Source organism: Plectropomus leopardus, chromosome 11 (assembly GCF_008729295.1).
Source record: "Plectropomus leopardus isolate mb chromosome 11, YSFRI_Pleo_2.0, whole genome shotgun sequence".
Taxonomy (NCBI): domain Eukaryota; kingdom Metazoa; phylum Chordata; class Actinopteri; order Perciformes; family Serranidae; genus Plectropomus; species Plectropomus leopardus.
The window spans coordinates 26120996-26146139 of record NC_056473.1 but is presented as its reverse complement, the minus strand read 5'-3'; the positions used below and the strand labels follow the sequence as shown (position 1 = coordinate 26146139).

General features: G+C 41.0%; 1 protein-coding gene across 1 annotated transcript in view; it reads right to left on the bottom strand.

The window, feature by feature from the left end:
* The window catches only part of LOC121950517 (genetic suppressor element 1-like), a 56090-nt gene extending 43834 nt beyond the window's left edge, over positions 1–12256 (bottom strand). The window contains 1 exon segment of the mRNA XM_042496541.1: positions 11597–12256. Coding sequence (XP_042352475.1) covers positions 11597–11633 — 37 coding nt within the window. The 5' untranslated portion in view covers positions 11634–12256.
* Positions 12257–25144: the final 12888 nt, after the last annotated feature.

Genomic DNA, 25144 nt, shown 5'->3' with positions numbered 1-25144 from the left:
ATTGCTAATCTTATCCTTTAAGTTGAGCTGTATTTTTTATGTGCAGGAAACTGTCAACATTTTTTAAATTCATTGATTTTCTAGAGCTGAGGATGGCATTTTCTCACAGGGGCAACTACAGAAGAGGGAACTAAATCAAGCATTGCAATAAAAGAGAGGAACTTGTAGGTGAAATCTTCAACAAATTTAAAATACAATCACATTTCTTCTTTCATGCTTCATGCTGTTACATTTCCTCATTTTTCTACTTCTCCTCTTACTTTTCTCCTTACACCTCCTTTACATAATGTTCTTTCCTCCGCCTTCCTGTCCTCATTTGTTCATCCCTCTTTTCCTCCTCTCTCACCTCTTTCTCTTCTCTATTTGTGTCATCTCTCATAATATTACTCCTCCTCCTCCTCCTCCTCTCACTCTCTCTGTCTCTCTCCAGATGGGTGGCAGAGAGTAGCAGCTTGCTGTGGTCAGGCCAATTATTTACATAATTATGATCTCCCACTTAACCACATGATCCCTTACCTGGGTGTGGGCAATTAAAGCCGGCATCATAATGCAGATTATGCAAATACAGCCGGAAGCGGAACAAGGTGGCGAGAGATCACACATGAGCAAACACGTGCCCTGTGTAACCGTGTCTGTGTTCGTGCACTGTTGTGTGTGTGTGTGTGTGTGTGTGTGTGTGTCAGGGTAAATATGTGTGCAACAGAATGTGAGGCAACTTTGACAGCTTCCTGATTAGTGAGCAGTATTTTTTTTTTTTTTTTGTCTTTAAGCCCACAAAATGTTTAAATGTGAGGGGCGCCTGTGGATAGAGCGGGCGTCACATGTACAGAGGCTGTGTCCTCACCGCAGCAGCTGCGGGTTCGATTCCAGCCTCAGCCCTTTGCTGCATGTTGCAATCTCTCTCTCCCCCTTTCACACTTGTGCTGTTCTATCAATTAAAGGTAAAAATGCCCAAAAAATAACTTTAAAAAAATAAAAGTCAGATACCAGATCTGATCCCATAAAGCTTAACCTTAATTTTATGTGATTTAAAGGGTCAGTTCGCCCAAATTCCTTCCAAAAGACAAATATTTTCTTACTTTAAGTTTGATTTTATGTGCCATTCACCCATGCACCCCAAAATAAAGTGTACAGAATTTGGTACGTGATGATCAAAGAGTTAGACAGGTATATTACAAAAACAGTTCCAGCGACAATGTAACGTGGTTACTCTCGATACTAAGAAAGGACTGAAAAAAATAGTGAAAACAAATGCTTGACAAAGTATTTCATGGCAGAAAGATGCAAATACTTTTGAAATTATTGCTGCATGTAACCTGGTTTTTGTGGTATCATCCTCGGTAGTCCAAAGTGAAGACTGTGGATTGTCCAGAAAAAAACAGAATGTTGTTTCTGGACAGGAGATGGGCTTTACAAATGTAATTTTTCAGTGCTGTGAGCACCAACAACAAACTTCACCTCCATAATACAGGGGTAAAAGCTTAAATTTCAGGGAAGGATATTTTAAAAACTAAATAAAATGGAAAATATCTGCATGGCTAGTCAACGCAAGAGGGTCAGACTATATTTATGATGGTTGCTTGTTTTAAGATCCAGTGCAGAGAAAGAATAAAATGCACGTGTGCGTGTGTGTGTGTGTGTGTGTGTGTGTGTGTGTGTGTGCAGTCATGATAGTCACATATGTATGTTCACTAAGAACCTGCTAACATGGCGCGACCAGGTGGCAGACAGAGCCATGCCCAAGGGTGATCAACAGGCTCCTCAGTGAAGTGACATCATTGATTTCGTGTGTTTGTTAGTGTGTGTGTTGGTGCATGTGTGTGTATCTGTGTGTGTGTGTGTGTGTGTGTGTGAGAGAGAGAGAGAGGGCCACATCCCTCCCGGCTGGAGTGCTGTGGCCCCTCACAACGAGGAGTGTGCAAACACACATCTGCATTATGAGGCATACATGGCCTGTCTGGCGCTAACTGCCATCTAACTGCTGTTAACCAGCTCTCTGTAGAGGCCCCTCCCTAAACACACACACACACACAAACACACACAGACACATTCAATCAATTATGTTTTGACATGGTTCATGAACATGCAGATGGTGCAGAACCAGCGGGGCCACAGGAGTATCTGAGTATACTCTCTCTCTCTCTGGCTCTCTCTCTCTCTCCCCTGGTGTAACTCAGTCCTGTAAATGTATGTGTGTGTATTTGTGTGTGTGTGTGTGTGTGTGTGCTAAGGAGTCCACCTCCCTGTAAAAGATATTAATGCCGGCAAATTTTAGCTGCTGTATTTTCATTTGGCTAATCCTCCTGCCATCTGCTCGTTATCATACACCGCGCTGCTTATTACAGTTTTACTCTGCGTGCTGGTGTATGTGTGTACTCTGAGCATGTGCATGTCATGTCTGTGTGTGTGTGTGTGTGTGTGTGTGTGTGCTCTGCAAAATGTGTGTGTGAGTGTGAGCTACCAGGAGTTGTCGTTATCACCTCGGGTCAAAATCTGCTGGCATTTATCCCAATCTCCCTCGCTCAGCGAGCAGGAAGGCTGCACGCACTCCTCTGTGTGAGTGTGTAGTGTGTGTTTATCGTGCGTGTTTTGTGTGTGTGTGTGTGTGTGTGTGTGTGCATTGTGTGCTTGCATGTGAGATCTCACATCAAAGCTTTTTGCTTGTTCTAAATGAATGTAAACATCACAGAGCAGGCATGTTTTCCTGTATGAGCGCTCGTGTGCGTGTGTGTGTCTGTGTCTGTGTGTGTGTGTGTGTGTGTGTGTGTGTGTGTGTGTTGCTGGGTGTACTTTAAGTGAATCCTCTGTTAATTAAGAGCTCATTAGTGACACCAGCTCTTTGACCAATTAGGGTGGCTTGCTTACTTGCTCACTTGTTTGTTTTCTGGTTGAGACATTACCAAACACGTTGTTTTATTCATTCCCTTTCTTTTACACCCTTTCTCCCGGTTTATTTTCACTCTCTCTGGAGGATAGAAAACATAAAAAATACATTATGGTTGTTTTGCACTTTTATTCTAGTTTTTTTTTTTCTTGGCAAGAGAAAGTCGCCCAGCTCCCACATGATGTGTGTGTGTGGTTTTTATCTCCTTTGTGTTATCAAGCTGTTGTCATGGTCTTTTATTCATCTCATTAATAACAGTGCCCTTGAGGTGGAGCACCGCGACCCTGTTTTCATCAGCACACACGCTAGTGAGCACACAGATGCAGGCACACACACATACACACAATTAAAAGCACAACAGCGCCTGACAGCAGCTTCCTTTGAGGCAGTACCCATCTCAGCCCCCTGCATGAATACACAAAGACTCCACAAACATACAGAATGGAAATATGGCCAAATGCATACACGTGTGTGCAAGCCGGCGGCTTCTCCACCCACTAAAACATATACATATGCACACAATACCTCATGCCCTACTTTAAGTAAAGCCACACAAGCAGAGATTGAATTCTGGCTCCACCACAGCACAGAGCTTGACGTACAAGGTACCTGGCATGTTCACAAAAGTAAAATGGGAAAAAAAGGAGGTGAATTTAGAAAGGGAAGCAGAAAAAAAAGAAAGAAATGGGAAGTAAGAGAGTCACATTAAAGGTCCAGTGTGTAGGATTTAGGGGGATATGTTGGCAAAAATGAAACATAACCTAATAAGTATGTTTTCTTTTAGGGCAAATACCAATAACGTTTATTAGTACTTAATGAGACCGATAATTGATATTTGGAATCGATGTGCATTTACAATAAAAAAAGAAAATATTTCTGACAATATTTAGAATTTTGAATATAACAAACTCCAACACAAAACTTTGTTTAAATGCCTTTAGCTAATGTTTAATAAAAACTAAAACTTTCGACATCATATACAGCAAGTTCCCAGCAACTATTTTTTCATAAAATTCAATACAAATTTGAATAAAAAAATAAATGAATAAAAATAGCTCCCTGATGTTTTATAAAGGCATACTGACACTTTCTTTGCATGTATTGCAGACTGCCTTCCTTGAAGTTGGTTGAGTGTAACACACACTTTTTCATTAAATAATTTTAACGGCGATCATTAAAATAAAACACTGATACAGATTATCGTCAAAATGCCAAATATCGGCCCGGATAATTAGCCAGGCCAAAAATCTGTCAATGCAATTTTCTTTAAGAAAAATCACCCGAAAATAATTACTGTTGTGTTTTTGTTACCTCAAAATTAGATGTTCATATCTACATAGGGAGCAGGTCCTCATCTACGGAGACCACTATGTTGCATTGCCATGTTTCTACGGTAGTCCAGAATGGATAAACCAAACACTGGCCTTAGATTCGTTTTTTTTCCCTGTCAGCCACAGTAGTTAGCAGCAACGAGAGCAACGGAAAAACAGTAATTTCTTAACGTGAAACTGCTTTAGACGCTGTGTTTACTGGTTCAAATCACCAGGTCTATTTGTTTTGGAGAGAAAGACATTTATTTGGATAAATCAGCTCCTGGTAAAAAAAAAAAACTCCTGAGCGTCTGGATTTTAAGTTATCAGAGAAAAAATGTGAGCACACATCAGCAGGTGGTGGCCTGTCTCTGCCTTGCCAAACTGTGCCACTGATTTGAAATGTCAAACTGCTTTATTTAGTGTTTTTACAGGTTTTAATCACCTGTTTGTTTTGGAGAGGATGAGACCTCTGTGGATAATTCGGCTCCCAGTAAAACACTCCTGAACAATGAACACTGAAAGACCAAGAGAAGTTGTAAATCTGCAATCTGCCAGACACCACCAAATCCCTCTAAATCTTACACACTCTTCCTCTAAGGGACACTGACGCACCGCTGAGGTATCCTCAATCAGTACAGGCTCCCAGGACTAGTTTACACAAAACAACTCACCATGCCGGATATATTTTTTCTATTCTGAACTCTATTTTGTCTTTCTCCTTTTTTCCTCAATGACACTTCAGCAGCTCCCTGAACGTTCACAAGCATTTTCTGCTGAAGTCATTACTCCTCTGCAGCCTGAGAAACGACTATTTATTTGTTATATGTAGAATTGCTGCTGCTGTGCAATGCAGGGAAAATATTTAGAGTGAAGTTATCAAATGCCGGGCTCACAGCACAGCAGCCCGAGGCTGAGTGAGAAGTGTGTGTTATACTGTGTGTGCTTGTGTGTGCGTTCATGTGACATCTGCCATAAATCACAAGCCACAGTGTCCTTGTAGCTCTAACACATATCATGGAAATCAATGCAGAGGTCAAGTCGAACACAGCTACCCAACCCCCGAAAATACCACAGCAGCCAATAAATATGGCAGGCTAATACACACGTCAACGACCCGGCTCTCTCACCCTATTGACTCGCCGAGGATGATGTGCGTGCGCGCGTGAGTGGATGCATACATGGACAGAAACACAAATGTCACTGAGTGTGTGTTCATTCTTCATGCAGACGTTTGAGCCGGGTTTGACCTGATGACATTGTGAGCACTGGAGATGAACTATCTCAGCCTGCACACGATATTAAAGGACAAATCTGGTGATTTATTCCTATTTTCTCTCATTGTCTGGGTGACGTGTTCCTTCGTTTCTTAATGAATCATCCTGCCTCTGTAAACGCTCGCTGGAAAACCAAATGTGTGTTCATCCGCAGCTGGAAATAGTCCACAAAATACACTATTCACTCCACCTTTAGTAACATTTGTTAACCCTTTGAAACCTAGTTGGACATCAGTTTTACTTACTACGCCTTCACAGGCTATTTATCCCTCTGAAACCCGAACAAATTAGTTTTTGGGGGGGTTTTTTCAGAAACATAGGGGGACATGCAGTGACCAACTTGGCAAGAAATGTCCCAGAAATTGCAAGAAATTAATCAAAGGTGACAAAGAAAATGACCTGAAAAAAATGTTTTTAAAAAGAGGGCCAATTATTACAAAATTATCAAAAATCTACCACATTTGTATTGTAATTCTCATATTGTCTGCCCAGAAGAGTTCAAGACATGCTGAGTGTAAAGGGAGGTCACACTAAATACTTAGTATTACAGTATAAGTTATACAGTATACATATTTCCTCTATGTTCTAGTTGTACTTTAATAAAGAGACTACTGAGAAATAAATATGTATGATCTTTATAACCTTACTAATATAATGAAGTTTAAGGTTGCCAAAACCAGCACAGTACTGTATATATACTGTATATACACATTTGATGTGATGCAGTATTATACTACTAATCTACCCAGTGGTATAAAGTTTAGATTGGCTCCACATTAACAAATTACATTATCATGCAAACAGAATTATATGATACTCTACCATAACCTAAGGATCTGGTGTTATGATCATAGAAAAAAATATTTGTATGGTTATGATACTTTGACAGAGACCATTCTTCATAATGAGTACTTTTAAGTACATTTTGCTGATAATACTTGTGAACTTTTACTTAACATGAATCCAGAAAATTTCCTTGTAATGGAGTATTTTTAGACAGTGGTATTTCTACTTTAACTTAAAAATCTGAGTATTTTTTCCACCTCTGAAAATAACAAGAATTCAGTTGCTATCAGCTTTTTCTCACCTCCTGTCTCAGCTGGGAGTCGGACCGGGTCACTGGTGGGGTTGTTTGAGGACACTGCATCTGTCCTCTGGCCTGATACCATGCAGGGACAGGGACAACCCATTTAGCGCCAATTACTTGCTAGACGTTTGGTTATATTTACTGAATGACAGTTAAGATAGGAGTAAAAATGTAAGAGATTTTTCTGTGAAGATATTAGCTAACGTTAGCAAACGTAGCTAATTTCAGTATGGACACACAGGTTTATTTCCAAAACTCACGGTGACTCACCTTTCTTAGTGAAGAACTAGGGTGAAATAGTGTCGCCCTTTCTTTTCGCTCTCTTGTTTCGGACTTTTAAGACTTTTTTTGTTTGTAGTTTTCACTAAAGATTAGCTCCATTGACTCTCGTCACTCCGCGTTGTTAGCAGGTAACGTCTGGTCCAGCTTTGAGGACAGGACTGACCCATTTCATGAAAATGCGGGGGGAGAGGGGGTAATACGAGGCTTTAGCTTTTTTCGTGCCAAAAACAAGAAAAGAAAAAGAAACTGTGAGTATTAATATTAGCACATTGTAGATAAAATATTTTGTTAATGATGATGATAATTAATGATGGATTTTTTATTTTATTTTATTAGATTTTTTAGGGCCCCTATTAGTCATCGGCTCTTATGCTGCCTTCAGGTGCTCCTCGGAAATATCGTACTTCCCAGTTGTGCAGTCGTAATTACGAAAGCTGCAAGGTTTTTTTTATGTACTGGTGTCCTGAAAAACAACGGCCTCATCAATGCTGTAACATGAACAGTAGCTAGCTAATGTTATGATAATGTTATTATCAATGTTCGTATACTTGCCTGGCATGCTTTATTGTTAAAAGTTTGTATGCTTGCTAGGGTGCGCAGTAGCTCAGTTGGTAAAGTGGGTGCCCCACGTGCAGAAGCTGCATCCTCACTTCAGTGACTGCGGGTTTGATACCGGCCTTGGCCACTTGTTGCATGTCATTCCCTGTCTCCCCCTACCTTTCACATTAATGTCTTTCCTACCAAATAAAGGCCAAAAGGCCCTAAAAGTAAAAAAGTAAATAAATATATTTTGCTTACTTGCCACAGTAAGTATATACTAAAATGTACAACTAGCTACTAGGAACAAAATACCAAAATATATAGTTTTTTACTATCAGTTGTTGACACTGTTTCCATGTTTTTCACAACATCAGCTGCCCTGAAATTGTCACACAAACATCACAAGTTGGCAACTGGGGTATAATCAAAATATCCCAATTTCCCACTTATAATTAAGACTTTGGAGGGACGTTCATGTGCTCATAACTTGCAAATATGGTAAATACAATATTTCCGAGGAACATGTGAGGGCAGCTAAAAAATCGTCCTGTTTCTCCTCCATACTGCGCTCATGCATCTAGTGTCACTGGTGTAAACCATAGACTATAAAAAGATGGAGGACATTACAGCTCCCCTAAAGTGAAGTCAGAGAATCTCAATCGCCCCCTGGTGTCTGGCTGCAGTATAGGTCATAAACCCTGCCTTCTTCATGTTAGCGAATGGGACATGGGCCAGACTAAAAACACAAAAAGCACATCAAATAATGATTTCTAAAGATGGTTTCTGTCATTTTATTTAGTCCAAGGTTATTAAGCACCTTTATTTCTTAGAGCATATATATTATCAATCTGTTTTTACAGATTTAAGTGTTCAGTAGTAACAAATCAGCTTTGGACTGGTTAAAGAAGTGTTGAAAATGTGCTGAGAGACAGACTAACAGGGTGTTGGTTTTGGTCTTTGTTTATGGGATTTGTTGACAACAAGAAAAATACAGGATATCTCCAGCCTTACCCTTTAAATATAGTCGAAAATGCTTTTGTTTATTTCATAACTTGCAAACTCCCAGCAGCCTTGATGCACCTCCCCCTGGGAATACATTCTGGTTTTAAAAAATACAATTTTTGAAAAGACATTTGCACAGCGATCAACTGACTGAAGTCACTGAGAGAAAACGGTAAACTGCTGTAATGTGTGTGGTGCACATCACCAGGGGGTCCCGAGAGTGGGAGATATCAAAATGCCACTTTCTTTTCCTTATGATACCGTGTTAAGGTCACGGTGTGCTTTGGGTAATAATGCGTGAATGTAGCACCTACACACACACGCACATGCACATCCCCTCTTTATTTCATGTCTCCTATCTCACACTTTTTTTCTTCCCCCGTTGATGGTTTTATGAAAGATTTTCACGTAGATAATATGTATCATTAACCTGATTTTGTATTGTTCCCTCTAATCTCCATTCCTGTCTCATCCGTACTCTGCTCTACTCCTTCTACCCTGACTAATCACACAGTAATCGCTAAACACACACACACACACACGCACACACGCGCGCGCGCACGCACACACACACACACACACACACGCACACACACATCCTTTACCCCTCACAACCTACATTGTCAAATGATCATTGAGGAGCGAGTGTGTGGCTGACACTGTCTCCACAGCAACGGCAGTTAGGGACCAGGAGGGGGGCTGGGGCATCTTCCAGTGTGTGAATGATGAGAGCACACACACACACACACACACACAAACACACACACATACACACACACACAGCTCTATAAACACAAACAGAACAGACAGGTGCACATAACCACATGCAAACACACACTCTCAATCACACACACACATACAGACACACACACATACACACACATTAAGGTGCCAGCTATGACAAAAACCCATTTACACACATGCACTAAAACACAGTCACACACACTCCTCATGCACACAGACGTTCAAAAGTACACACGCTGCACAGACATTAAGCGAGACCTGGGAAACTGAAAAAAAGGAGGATGAAAGCGAGAGCGGGGGGAGGGAGGGGGGAGGGGGGGAGGGGAGGTGGTGGTGAGGTGTGGGGGGGGGGTGTTGCTTCCTGGAGAAATTTTCTTCCTCTCTCATCCACATGCACGCGCAAACAGAAAACACACACAAACATACAAACAATGACAAAGCACCACATAATCATTCTGATTCAATCATTTATGAAAGCAGATGTATAATTCAAAAACCAGCATGAAAGATTCACAAGGCAAAGAACATTGTTTAATCTGCCCTCCGCCCTCTAATTCCCCCCATCAATCCCTCTCTCTCTCTCTCTCTCTCTCTTGTGTCACTCCCTCCCTCCCCCACTTTTCACCTTTTGCCACAGCTGGGTTTTTAATCATTTACCACAGTCTGACCCAGACAACTAAAAGGTCAGAGATCAGGGTAAAGGGTCAAGGGAAAGACACGTCTCGAAGCTCTGCTTTCATCTGACACGCGTTCTGTTTCAAACATTATCATTCGCATCATTACCTGTACAGCTTTAAGAGGAAAAAAATCTTACTTTACACACCTTTTCTTTCACTTTCTCCTCCTCTCACTGCCTTCACGCTGACCCTCTCCTCCTCCTCCTCCTTTCTCTTTTCGGTGTCATCCTGCCATCGGGCATGTTTAAGCACCTTTCTCAGGTAACCTCACACCTGTCTCCACACTGACACTGGCTCTTGTATGTCACTGAGAGACTGCAGACACTAGATGCTGTTTGGCTAATGGGAAGCAGCAAAAGCTCCACAGCAGAGGAGAGATAAGCCAGGCAATCAAGCCAAGAAAAACCCACTGTTATAGATCACCCTTCATCATGATGACATCATACAATTATTGCATTTAAGGGCCGAACTTAACTGTTTGGTCCACAAGATGTAAGAAAACAGAAAAAAATTCCCAATTTCATATTATGGCAGCTTTCTTTTGTGTGACCATCGGTCCAAAAGTTGAATGGAAGACAAAGAAAACCAGCAAATCTTAACATTTGAGAGGCTGAAATTCAAGATTTATTTATTTATTTATTAATATTTCATTGACTGATTGCATTTTGACCCAGAAAAATATGATTGATTGATCAAAACAGTTGTAATTTCCTGTGATTTGACTAATTGACTACAGTAATCAACTAATCATTTTAGCTTTGTTTCATTTTGTTTTACGTTGGAATTTTAGTCTACTGCATAAAGGACACATTAAAATTAACAAAACATCCATATGTTTTGCAACAACTTTGAGAAAACTAGCAAAACCATTGATGCAAGATTTAACAGTGTAAACAAATACTGTATTCTATAAAATATCCAAATTCGAGATGTAACCTTAACAACAGCAGCAAAAAGAAAATACACCACTGAAGGCATGCAATACATCTTCAGGTGAACACTTATTTTGACTGAGAAATAAAAATGTTCTTTAAAAAATCACTATGCAAATAAACCTTGGTTTCAAAATAATCCAAATAATGAATTTAACTCTTCAACACCTGGATATTATTTTTCTTATGCTGCATTTAGATGCCTTTCACAAGCATGTTAATAAAATTGGTTTGATTTCTTTCAAAACACATGAAAAACATAATGAGCAACTTTGCAAGAAATAAAAAAGTAAAAGGTTACATGGAAATAATGAGAGAAAAATGTCCAGAAATCTATATTTACAATTCCCTCAATTATGTATTTAAGATTATGTTACAAAATTAAAGAAAAAAATAATAATAATAATGTTAATGAATATAGTATTTTTTGGCACTTTCTTGAGGTTAGGGTTTTTTTGTATGTTTGTTCTTTACCTTACTATTTACTTTTTTTTCCTTTTTTCCAGTAATTTTCTTGTCACGTCTTATTCATTTCTTGCTAATTTTTGAGCCATTTCTTATTAAGTTGCTCGTTGCCCTCCAATATTTTTGAAAGAAACCAAGCAAATTTGCTTAGGTTTCAAACGTTTTAAAAGCATAATTCAGCACACTGGCTGCAGCATCTGTGTGACAATCACAGAAGCACGGGGTAACTCTCCTCACCTGGAGGAAGACTGTAAATCAATGTGACATCACTCAAGCTGCTAATTATGCCTTGAAAGGATGATTGAATGAAAGGGAAACTCACTCTCTGCAGCCATGTGACCGGCACACACACTGATACAGTTTGACAGATTAAATACTGAATAAAAGTGGCCTTACCTGGGAGGTAGAAGTGTGGTGTCTTTAATCCAAACATGGTCCTGGATCCAGGATCCTCCTCTGACTCAGAGAAGAAGAAGAAGAATCTGGCTCACAGGAGGCGGGGAGGGGGAATCGGGCTGTGGTCGGCCGGGTTAAGGAGCTCGTTGTTGGTGTAAAGTCATCAGACGGCTCCCTGCTCCAGCCCTCTTTCTGGGCCCTGTGGGTGCGAGGAGGGAGGTGGAGGGGAGAGGTCAGCCTCTGTCTGCCTCCCTCCCCTCCTCTTCACCCTCTGGACTGAACCCGTGTGGAGCAGAGAGGTGGAGGGATCAGAGGAAAACAGAGAGGATGCAGAGGGGTGATAAAAAGAGAGAAAACAAGGAAAGAAATGCTCCACAAGCTGGGTGACAGTGTGCTCATGCCATCTTTCACTGAGAGGGAGAGCCTCTGAGAGAGTTGGGAGGGTGACAGGGAGGATAGGAGGAAGGGGGAGGGGGGGGTAGAGAGAGAGTCTTCAGCCGGCGTCCTCTCCTTTTTTTTTGGTCCTGCGCTTTGTAATCCCTTCCTTGTTATTCATTCAGCGGCCTCTTGCTCGTTTGCTGTATAATGATCTGTTTTTCTGTGCCTCTGTTCTCTTTTCTGTCTCTATTCCTGCTTTATCCTCCCTCCTTTGCCTCAGTCCCACCACTGACTGCTCAGCTCAGCGAGCACAGAGGAGGAGGAGGAGGGAGGAGGGAGGGAGAGAAAAGAGGGAGGGATGGAGGAAGGAAGGGAAAAAAAGAGGGGAGGAGAATCATAAGACAGATGAGTGAGAGAGAGATGAATGAGTTTATGTGAGTGTGTCGCGCACACGTGTCAGCGTGTGCGTTTGTGTGAAATATGAAGAGAGGAGGAAGGATGATTTAGTTGGCATGTGTATGTGTGTGTGTGAGTGAATGAGTAAAAAGAGACTGAGAGAAGGAGATAGAGGGAGGAAGAGAGGCGAGAGGGTGTTGATGCAGTTCTCATTATCAGTAGATTGGACTGGTGCCTGAGTGACAGCTGATTCATCATGGGAGAGAGAGGAAGGGAGAGTGAAGGGGAGGAAAAAAGTGTGTGTGGAGCGAGGAGGAAGGAGAGAAGGGGGGTTAAAACCTGCCCTTAAGCATCTGCTTCATTCAGATCTCCTCCTCTTTTCCTCTCCTCTTCCTCCTCTCCTCTTTTTCAGCCTCCAGTCCTGAAAATCAACAGTCTGCTGCTTTGGATCGCAGACACGCTGGTGCATACCGTGATGTGACCAGCATAACTGTATCATCCAAACACACACACACACACACGCACATACACATAGCCCCAAAACTGGTCACATGCTCTCATTGATTAGACAGGCCTCATATGTCTGACACATCACGTTAGCCGGGCTTTCCATCAATTACTGTCCACTCTTGGCGAGCTAACGTCCCATCTACTGTCAGCGAGACCCAATTCTATCACAGCCACGTTAGAGCTGGAGCCAGAAACCACTGCCCACACACACACACACACACACACACACACACACACACACACAGCATCAAGCTGCATCACAGGGGAATGCCAATAGAAGCGATTATTTGAGGTGGCTCTGTGGCGTGCTGCTCGTTGGTGGTGGCTGGATGGGCAGACCTTGTTCAGAGCCGACAGGACACAAGACTATGATGCAAATTCCAAAAATACGCAGCAGGAGTTGTAAAGTGCCATAATAATGGAATAGATGGAATTTTCTATAGAAGTTGGAGATTTTAATCAAGTCATTCTTCAACTCCAAATATGTAGCAGGATCAAGGACAAATTTTAATTTCATTGTTTAAAGTATGTTCAGCCTTCTATGGTACACACTATGATGCCAATTGGTTAAAACGTTTGTAATTTTTTTTGGTCATAAGATAGATCAAATAAACATAATATAAAGACATTTTCAAAAAATATGTTTTTTTGGCATACACTTTTGGTTATGTTACCTTAAAGCAACACTGTACCATCCCAGCTAGTAATTTTTAGTTCTAAAAACATTCTGAGAATGTTACTAACAAACTAACAAATCTACCTTGTAGAAAGTCACTGGTGCTGTTTTGTCGTCTCTTTTTGTTGTGGTTTTGTCTCTGTGTCCATGGCAGCCTGGGGCAAACCCGGCTGCTCTATCACTGTCTCCATCTTCACATAGTAGCCCTCATTTCTCTCTGTCACTTCCTCTCTCACACATATGGTGTGCACACAGCCATGTTCACACTCATTCAACTATAAGAACGTAGACGGACACAGACACATTTTTCTGTCTCAGTTATTTCACCCCTCTTTTCCCATTTCCTCTCCATTTCTGCCCTCCCTCTTCTTCTATTTCATCTCCCTCCTTCACAATTCTTGTATTTTCTTTTCTCTACCTCTCTGCCTCTTCTTCCCTCTGAGTTGTGAGGAGGAAGTGTGCTGGTGATAAGATTGATCGCCAGGGTCTCAAAGAGCTATCTATAACCCCGTCTGTCACAGCTGAATCAATGCAGAGAGACTGCTGCAGGACACACTGTATACAATACACAAACGCACGGGTACAAACATAAACACACGTGCAGCACAAGGACAGGCGTGCAAACCCTAACTTGTGCACGCACGCACGCACACACACACACACACACACACACACACACACACACACACACACATACACATGCAGCCTGATCAACAGCTGTGGGAGCAGTTGTGAAACATCAGCGAACCACAAACTGACAGTGGGGGCAGACTGTAGAAGAGAGATAAAGAGCACTGAGGAAGCAGCAAAGAGGGTGGAGAGGTGGTGGTGGTGGTGGGGAAGAGGGTAGTTGAAGCGGGTGAGTGTGAGTGTGGTTGTCATAAAGGAAAACTATTATACATTTTTTTATATTTCTAATGCAGCAAAAGACTGATATTAACTCAATAAACTATGCAAGAAAAATCGTAACATTGCAATCCATAAAAATAGTTATATGCAATAAAGTGGAATGACACAGGAAAAAAGTATTGAATACACTAACTGAATTCTATTTAATACTTTACACCAGCTTTAAGATGCGTCAGCCTTCATGTATGAAGAATCTAATCTCCCACAGTGTTCAGATTACATTTTAGTTTCGACACAATATGCTGCGTTCCATTGCAAGTCGGAAGTTGACAATTCCTTGTTGGTTTTCCTAACTTCCAATGTAAGTACGTTTCAGTGCATCTGTTTGGAAAACATGGATGCCCGCAGGAAACTTGTGTTTGTTTGGCTAGCCTGTGAACATCAGAGGCATGTACTGAGGACCTATATGAACTGTCACAGCACCAGAAACCCCACCTCCCATAGAAGTTTTTTAGCGATTTTTAGATTTTACAGTTGGCTTCATGCAGATTCATTGAAGTAGGTAGCTAACAGAGATGTGAGGAATGGGCTAGTAGGCTGATGCAAGCTCACAAAGACTTCTATCAAACACAAATCAACTGAATGGAAATGCCACTACGAAGTTGTTAGAGCAACTACAACACAAACTACATAAAAGTAAAAGCTGAAGAACAGGAACAGGTAATTGCCTACCATTCACCGTGTGCGCCGCCGTATTGCTGTGACGTCAATTTGACTTGGTCTACATGGATCTTGCCCGAGTTTCTGATTTTGAATCCCAACTTGAATGGCCTTTCCACTGCACTTTTCTGAGTTGAAGGTTATTATTTTCCCGAGCCCTGAGTACAATGAAATACAGCAATGGTCTTTAAATCTGTAGGATCCTGGGGGGGGCTGCTGATTCTTGATCTTCAATTTCCTCCACTACTTTTAGGTTTAAGTTTTGTGATTGTCATTCAAACACCTATTTTAAGTTCATTTGAAATGGCTACATGACATTCAGGTAAGCCTGTAGATTACTGAGAGAATGTAGTGTGGTTAGACAAGACACAAATCTACGTTTTGGGCAATAATACAACTTGAAGCTGGCTTCGTAAACAAAAAGGCTTCTCCTAAAAGTATTAAATAGAATTCAGTTAGCATGGAAAACCAGAGGCGAGATTTAACATGGCGGCGCCCTGTTGGTGAGAAAACACAGCAGACGCCTTAACTAAAAGTTCACGATAAGGAGTTAGACAACTCAGCCAATCCCAACAAACGACGAAAGACAGACTCTTCAATGGACACTGATGGTCAGTTAGTGTACTGGCAAGCTGCAAAAAATTCGACGTGTATCACTACACGTAGAAATCAAAAACATACACAATAGCCTGGAGTTCACCCACCTTAACATTGATACGCTGCAAAAACAAATCAGGACTTACAAACCTCCATGAAATTAGTTGCAAAAATTGCACCAGTTTATTGCCTCGGCCTCTCCTTCATCATTGTCAGTGTTGCTCTCGCCTGCTAACTCAAACCTGTAAATAATACTACCCCATTCAATCATTTTCCCTTATCCATCCACCATCCCCTGTTATTTTCTACATAAACCTGTTCTAGTAGAACCCCAAAATACAAATAAGATCCCAAAAATTAGCTCAATAGGGCCCCTATAATGAAAAAAATGTTGGTGTGTTAAATTCTTATTTCTCCCACTGTATGTCCTCTGTGTGATCAGCCCAAGCTGTTAACACACACACACACAAAGACAAACCGCCAACACTCTGCAAACACCCCTGACCTCTGGGGTCGAGACAGTCGTGACCCTTTGGCCCCCGGGGGTCACGCTCTGATGCACGCAGCCCGGTCGCCGGGGTCAAGAGAGGAGGAGAAGGAGGAGGAGGAGGGCTGACAAACACACAGCACGATGTGCGATGATTACAGACAGCAGCCAATAACGAGCGATCACCTCTGACCTCATCGCTGTGGAAACGTGAGGGAATGCCTGTCACCGAGGGATCAGTATAACTCAATCTATCACCGAGAAGTGACGGAGGAGGGGAAGAAGAAGAGAGATGCGGTCAATGAAATACCAGCTTCACCCAGCCCTCCTTTTCCTCACTGGGGACTCGTGTCTTCAAAACAGACGCCATCACACACACACACACACACACACACACACACACACACACACACACACACACAAGGAACAACGCCCCCTCCTCCTCCTCTCCTCTCCTGCCTGGCTCTTTCTCTATCATTTGCCTGTCAGATGCATGCTGTGGCAGAATAAGAGCTGACACCCCGGTCCCAGCAGCAACCAGGGGCTGCCATCAGCACTTAAACATTTTCTCTCTCTGCTACTTCTCTCCCCTGCGTCCATGCAGCACTCTGGCTGCTGACAAGGAACACAGAGAAGATGACAAATAAAGGGAGAGAAATGATGGTGAAAAAAACAAAAAAAAGGAGAAAGCCCTCCTCCATCTAGCTATGATTCCTGCTTCCCTTCCCCTCTTGTTTTCTCTGCACCCCCCTCCACTTCTCATCTGAGCCCTGGCGAGGTCACTGACCCTGAGTGAGTGAGCCTCATTACCCAGTCACTCTGTATCCACTCACATAGGAGGGGGCGTGTGTGTTTTTATATGTGTGTGTGTGTTGACGAGACGACTGGTAAATATATTTGTCATTCCTGAAGTCACAGATTCAAAAGCGAAAGAGACGACAGAGGACGGGCGTCATCGCCAGAGAGGAAAGATTAAAAGATGGTGAGTCGAGGATGGGCAGAGCGGAGGATAAAGTGACGGGGGAGACGGGGGGGATGGATGGTGGGATGTGGAGAGGGTGGAGGGGTAGCGGGTGGCTTGTGTTGGATCAAAGATAATTGTCAGCGGAAGTCATTATGCACATATTGTATAGAGAAACTCGAGGACGCTTCTTTCAACTGATTCTTCTCATCATTTTCTCCTTTCCTCTTCATCAGCCTCACGGTGTCCTCCATACCATCAGGGATTTAATTGGACGTTGATGGGTTCACCGCGACCTCGAGAGAGAGGAAAACAAGAGTTAAAATTGCTGGGACAGGAAATGTTGGGACATGAAACCAAATCTACACCACTATCACCATTAGTCTGTTATAGAAACACTTACAAATGATCCAAAAGGCAGCGCAATCACAGGCTTGTCTCCGCCAAACTTATGACACAGCCTCAGACGTTCAGTAATAACACCCTAAACTGCAGTCTTATTGAGGTTTGGATTGCTGAAGCGGACTTAGATTGCTTTGGCGTGTGTGTCTTTGTCTGTATGCGATGTGTCTGTGTCCATATGTGTGCAAGCAAATGAGGATGAAAAGGGAGGGACACACACACACAAAATGATTTCAGCCCCCAAGTTAAACTCTGGACTCAGGCTGTCTGGTGCCTGTCTGGCCACGAAACTATCCTAAACACGCCATTCATGCATGCTCACAGAGACATGTATTACCAGAGTGTGGCCTGCTGAAGCCCTGAATCAGCACACACACACACACACAGACACACACGAGTTGACGTTGTCCCACCACAGCATGCAGAGCAGCATAAATCAAGGCTGTTAATGGGCCTGAGCCACAGGGCTTCACTGTACTTCTCCACCCCTTCAAACTCTCTCTCTCTGTCTCTGTCTCTGTCTCTCTCTCGTGTCCATCTGTCCGTTTGCAAGTATGAGCACAGCGACACACATACTGAACGGGAAATTATTAGCCTGCTGCTGTGACAAGTCCTGACAGTCCTGTGAGTGAGTGTGTGTTTCTGTTGGCGTTCGTGTGCATAAAGCATGTACAGTCTATGGTTGACATACTCAACCATAGACTGTATATTAAGTCTATGATGTGACATACTGTGTGTGTATGTGTGTACACACAGTCCATTTTTTCTCATGTTTGACTTCTTAATAGGAAGAACATTATACATCATACATTTTACATTAGATTGAACAACTGAATGTTTTTAAATTATTTGAAAATAATTAGTTCTGAACTGATTTTTAAAAAGGTCATTTCTGAAATTCAAATTGTCTGTGTGTCTGTCAGGGAGTAAAACTTTTTTTATATTGCAAAAAAAAAAAACACAGAGACAACAAATACACAATGAAAGCAAAATTAAAAAAAAAAAAAGAAGTATACGAGCAATGATAATCAGCACAGAGTTGATGAGGAAAATCACAGCAGATGAGGGCAGAGACACACATATATAAACAAGAAGTAAACAATGTAAAAGTTAATAAATGATATGGATGATGCATCCTAACAATGCCCTAACATCCTTGTAAGAGCCGCTTGATCACATATTTTATGGTACGTTGAAACGGCCACTATAGTCCTCTAGACTGAACAACTGAATGTTTTTAAATGATTTAAAGAGCATTAGTTCTGATTTGATTTTTATTAAGGTCATTCCTGAAATTCAAATGGTCTGTCTGTGACTGTAAGTAAAAAAGAAAAAAAAAAGTTTATTCAAATTGCTCCTTTCTGAGATATAAAAAAAATACAAAGTGCTTTACATTAAAGACCGATACACAATAAAAACAAATTAAAAACACAAATTAAAATAGCAGTGATACTCAGCCAGATGAGGGCAGAGATACACATATATAAATAAGTAAAAATATAAAAGTTAATACATAATATGGATTATGCACCCTAACAATGTTCTGACGTCCTCTAGATTAAACAACTAAATGTTTTTAAATTATCTGAAAATAATTACCTCTGGGATGATTTTTAATAAGGCAATTTCTGAAATTCAAATTGCATGTATGATATGCTGCGTATGTAAGTGTGTAAAAATATAAACGTAAAGAAATACAGTAATGGACAATTAGCACCAATATGTGAATATTTAAATTGCCATGGGGATAATGTGCTGAGTGTGTAATGTGTGAACAATATAAAACTGTGCCTTATGCTACAAAACAATGTATAAAATTAATATATCTGTCTGTCTGTCTGTTTCACTGTCCATCTGTCCATTTGCAAGTATGACAGACACACTGACACACATGCTGAGTGGGAAATCAGCCTGCTGCTGGGACATTAGTCTACAGTGTGTGTGTGTGTGTGAGTGTGTGTGAGTGTGAGCGATATGTGTTGCAGTGTGTGCCTTTGTTTGGCCCCGCTCTGTTTATCCAGATGGTGATATCTAGTGATTATCCGTGTACGTATCTCCCCCTCCGTCTTGCAGCCCCTCCGGGTCAGTCAGGTCCCACCCTCGCCGTGCCACCATCCACGGTGCTACATTGATTACACTCCCCTGGGAAACAAAATGCACCCCCACAACTTGGATCACATGACCAGAGCTCCACAGGAGAGTTTTGAACTTCTCTCAGCACATTTCCCTCCCCTGACCACCGAGGTGACCCCTGACCTCTGACCTGGCCTCTAAACCTCTAAACCTGCGTCTGTCCCTTCTGACGCTTTGTGACCTCAAAGGATCATAAATCAAGACATCAGACGCAGACTGAGCCTCAGGCCTTTCGCTCTGATATCTTGTGCCCATATTGTAAAATTTTGTCTTAACCCTTTGAAACCTGGATCAGCATCACCTTTGTTGTGCTGCATTCAGACACCTTCACTCTGGGCATATTGGTTTGTTTTGAAAACAAGGGGGGGACGAAGCAAAGGGCAACTTGACAGGAACATTTTTTTATTTTTATTTTTTTAAAAAGCAGGGAAAATGTCCAAAAAAATGATGTAATTATCATCATTAAATATTTAAAATTATTTTGCATAATTATCATCATTTACTAAGCACTTTTTGAGTTCATTTCCTTGTTTTTTCTTTTTTTAATTAATTTATTTTTCATCAAAATTATAGGTAATTTTCTTGTATATTTTCCTCCTTTTAAAATTTTATTTTTTTTAGTTTTTCATTGCCACCAATTTTTTCTATGTTTTCCTGCCAATTTGCTCAGGTTTCAAAGGGTTAAGAGATTCAATATGAGTCTCTAAATGATCATTTGTGGGAGGTGAGAGCACAGAGTGGCATAAGAAGGGAGAGGAGAATAAGAATAGATGAAACTGACTAGGAAGGAGCAATGTGCTCTTAATGCAAACATTTGTCTTTAATGATTTTCATGTTTTATACAAGATGTTTGATAGTCACACTAGTATGCAAATAGGAAGTTATGAGTCATAACTAACGGGATAAAAGTGATATAAATTATGTAGCATTTTACAGTAAAAATAAATACAGTGTGTCACATTACACTGTCATTAAAATGGGCAGTCTTATGGTGTTGCATCAGACACAATATTATTATTACATAGTAAACACACTGTCATGAGATGTGGAGCAGGTGGATCCAAATGCAGAAGACAGCAGGCAACAGGAACTCAAAGGACTCTTCAGTTCAAAGGAACAGCAAATAAACATCACACGGCTGAATCAAGGATCCAATAGAGACTGAAGTGAAAAACAGGACTTAAATACAAAGAAGACTAATGAGGGGATGAAGTGCAGGTGAAGAAAAAGGTGGAGAGGGGTGAGAGGAATAAGGTGATGAGGCAGAAGAACAGGCAGGGAGCTGATTGGCTGAGAGAAACTGAGGAGCAGGGGAGGACTAACGAGGCTGATGAAGGACAGGTGTGTAGATGGTAAACGAAGGAAAGGTATCACAGGAACACAGGAGGAGAAAACACGGTAAACTGAAACTCAACAACCCAAAAAAACCCACAATCAACTATTATATTATAATATAATTATAACCTCACCAAGTGAAATCAACAACAGCCTAACTTATAAAGGCAACTTAAATGAGTTTTAAACAGACACTTGGTCCAGTCTTCCCAAAAGTTTGGAAGAATCAGGACAAAGTGGACTGTGACACATAATCTGAACTCAAGATTCATTTATTAGCTTTTTCCAGAGCTTCTGACTGTCTCCTCAGGCCATAGATTATGCAATTAGAGATGCAACAATTAATTGATTAATCAATCAGTCAGTCTTTTTTCCCCATTCCCATTGTATGTTTATTGACTTTTTTGATTATTTTGAATAAAGAGAACAAACACTATCAGTTAGTCAATCTATAGAAAATAGTACACCCGAGGCAAGCTTCCCCTGTCCAAAAGAAATGAATACATAAAAAATGTAAATTAATAAATAAATAAAATATAACAACAATAATAATCATAACCATAATAATGTAATATTGTATTATATAATAATATTATATGATACAAAAAATAGTACAAAACGCTGTAACCAGCCGGGTGATGTGCTGATCTTAAATAAGGTAAGAGACTTTTTTACATTTTTATTACTTCTATTTTAAAAAATAACTTCAAGTTTGAATCATGGTGATAAAAAATTTGTTCAACCAAAACTAACCCTTCTGTTTTCATTCCTTTAACGGTAATTTTGACCGATCACAATAATTCTGCTATACGGTGATACCGTAAAAAACGAAATATTTTCTGAGATTGTTATCGTCCCGTGAAAATATTGCAACCTTAGTTGGACGAATGCATTATGGTCGTTATACTGAATCGTGATTCTCTGCAAATCACAACTCTGCCTTCCGTGATATCAGACTTGCTGGTGTGTGTGTGTGTGTGTGTGTGTGTGTGTGTGTGTGTGTGTGTGAGTGGTGCTGTCACTTGTCAGTCAACTGTCAACTTAATATCTGCACGGTGCTGAATTAAAACACAGAGGAAAGACTGAGAGGAGATTTTTCTAGTCTTCCAAAAACATTTTTATCAAGATAACAGACATTCAGATGTTTCATATTCCACGGCTCTTGAGGGAAATCCTGGCAGTCTGCGCTAACTAACCAGATCAAGGATTATTTGAGCTCCGCTGCCAACACACACGCGTGCACACACACACACATATACACACACACACACACATTACCTGGGGGGTCTGAGCTCCCCCTCTACAGGCCTTCACCCCACATGCTCATCTCAATTAATCACCCAACAAAACAGATGTCAGGAACAAAGGAACGATCTCCAGGCCTATGGGGTAAAGGGGGGAGGAGGAGGAGCAGGAGGAGGAGGAGAAGGAGGGGAGGAAAAGCAAAGGGAGGAAGGATGATATGAAAAAGGAGAAGGAAATGAATTTAGAGCTGGGTGGTTTGTACGAGGCAGGTGATTGGAGGTTGGAGGGGCAGTTAGAGTGGGATGTGTTAAGCTGTTTATGTGCTTCGAGCCCAGTGCTACTGTTACTGTACAACACAAGATGAAACTGTAAAAGAGTAGGAATAAAAAGAGAGAGAAAAAAAGAAGAAGTCACGATGTAAGAGGGGGAGAGGAGCGAGAGACGACGAGAGAGTGAGAAAACAACAAAGCCCTGGAGATGAAAGACGGTCTACAAAACAATGGATACAAAATAATGCTCTGTGGTGTGCAGAAATAGAGCAAAGATTGAAAACCTGCCAAGATAAAGACAAACCCCCGCTTTTGAACTGTCACTTCACCGCGATACTGTCAGAAAACAAATGGCAATCTTGACAGGTTTCAGCTGCTTTGAAAGAGACAGAATCATATTTTATTCACAAACGCATATTTTATGGCTTTTATAGCAAAGATCGTAACCTGTTGTTAAGCACTGAATTCTTGAATATTGTGCTAAATTATTGACATCTACATAATGTACAGATGGAGAGGAGGTGGGGCAGGGAGGGGGTGAACGCAGAGGAGATAGGGGGGAGGGAGGGGGGGGGGGCAGAGCTGCAGGGTGGAGGAAATGCTGAGGGAACTGAAATCTACATTTCTTTTTTTTAGGATTTTACTTGAAACCTCTTTTTTGTTGAGTTTTCAATATATACAATATCATTCTTCCAGAATAAACTGCAAATATTCCATTAAAAACAGCGACGCCAAACTCTTCTCCCCCATCCCTCCCATCCTGGGTCAAGCAATAACAAAAAGGACAGTAACAATGACAACAGAAAGAAAAAAATGTTTGCATGCAATATGCATACACACGAGTACATAACAGTAATAATAACAACATCAGCTCCAAATACAAACCAGCTTTTAGTGTATACAGTCATTCCTTAGATATTAGGAAACATAAAACCCTCCACACCTCTCATAAAATCTACATTTCTTTAACACGCACTTTATATGAATCCATGAAAAACGCCACACAGTCTGAAGTCTGAACATTACAGGGAAAGCCATCAATCTGCTGGCATTATCTCTCCACTGTTTCTTTTCTCCCATCCGCCCATCCTTCTAAAGCAGCAGTGCGCTGCCTCTCTTTCTGTCTGCCTGTGGAGTGTGGACAGTGAGAGTTACAGCTCGCATCAATAACGGGCAGATAACGGCTCCGTCCTCAGTCTTCAAGCACAGCCTTAAATCACATCAGCCCTGGAGGGAAGCAAATGAAGAGAGAGGAGGAGAGGGGGAAAAGCTTAGCACTGATAAGACACACTACAACAACAACAACAACAATAACAGTGCTGGTAAAATACACACAAGTGGAGCAGAGCTGGGAGAAAATACAAGAATGCATCAATTTATGCAGCATAGAAACAAGGCTCTGTGTTGTAACTGAGAGTTCACACACTGAGCAACACGCCGAGGGAGGAGAGAAAAGGAGAAATGATGACTGAGAGTGTGTGTGTGTGTGTGTGTGTGTGTGTGTGTGTGTATTTGCATATGTGTCACTGCATGTCTTCAGGCCCATTTTTTCTGTATGTTTGGATGACAGCAGCACATTACTGAGCTGCAGCACAGGACATGAAAAAGCACTTAATATAGCGCTCCATCCCACTGGCAGCCATTGATCCACAGCACACTGGGAGACACTGACCCCAGTTGTAGGTATTGAACTAATGCACACACACACTCACACACACACACACACACACACACACACACACACACACACACACAACCACACGTGTATTAAAGGGTAACTTACAGGTTGTTATTTTAATAGTTTTGCTTGTCACGGCTGTCTGTCACGATGGCACATGTATGTCAGCTGATATCTGGAAACATAACTCACTAAAAACAAATCAAGAAACACAAACATTCAGATGAGCATACAGGCCTGAAACTGAAGTTATATTGTCATGTTAAGGAGAGAATTACTTTTACGTTTCTTTACTTCTGCTGCACAATTCCTGTTATGTTTGTTATTATCTACTTTATCTGATCTTGTGTGCTAATAAAACAAAATGAAATAAATAAAATAAAAGGTGGGTTTTCATTACAGATTTGCACAAAACTTAAGCAATATTTTTTGAAATGTGTTTCCACTGAGTGACTTTATGCAATTTCTCTTCTCATGATATCATTTTAAGAAGCGTGGCGATTAATGTTGAAAACATTAGCAGGTTTATTTCTATTGCAGCCACCGCAGTAGCCGCCATTATCGAAGGCACAGTAGGTGTGTTTTGCGATGTGAAATGTTAAACTCTTTACTTCACTATATTTATTTGACAGATTTAGTTATTTTAAAAAAAATATGATCTTTTGTCACATATTAAATTACCAAAGAGTTTACACAAGTAGTGGCAACAATTGTTAATCAATCAATCAGTCAATTCACAGAAAAGTAACTGTGAACTTTTTAAAGTTTAGGGGGGTGTTACTTTAAATTTTGTCTCTTTGTTGTTTCTTGTTTCTTTTTTTAAACAATGTTTCCTTTTGGGACTTTTTTTTTTTTTTAACAATTTTGAGTTTTGGTGTGTTTTATTCTATTTTTTATTTCGAAGTTTGTTGG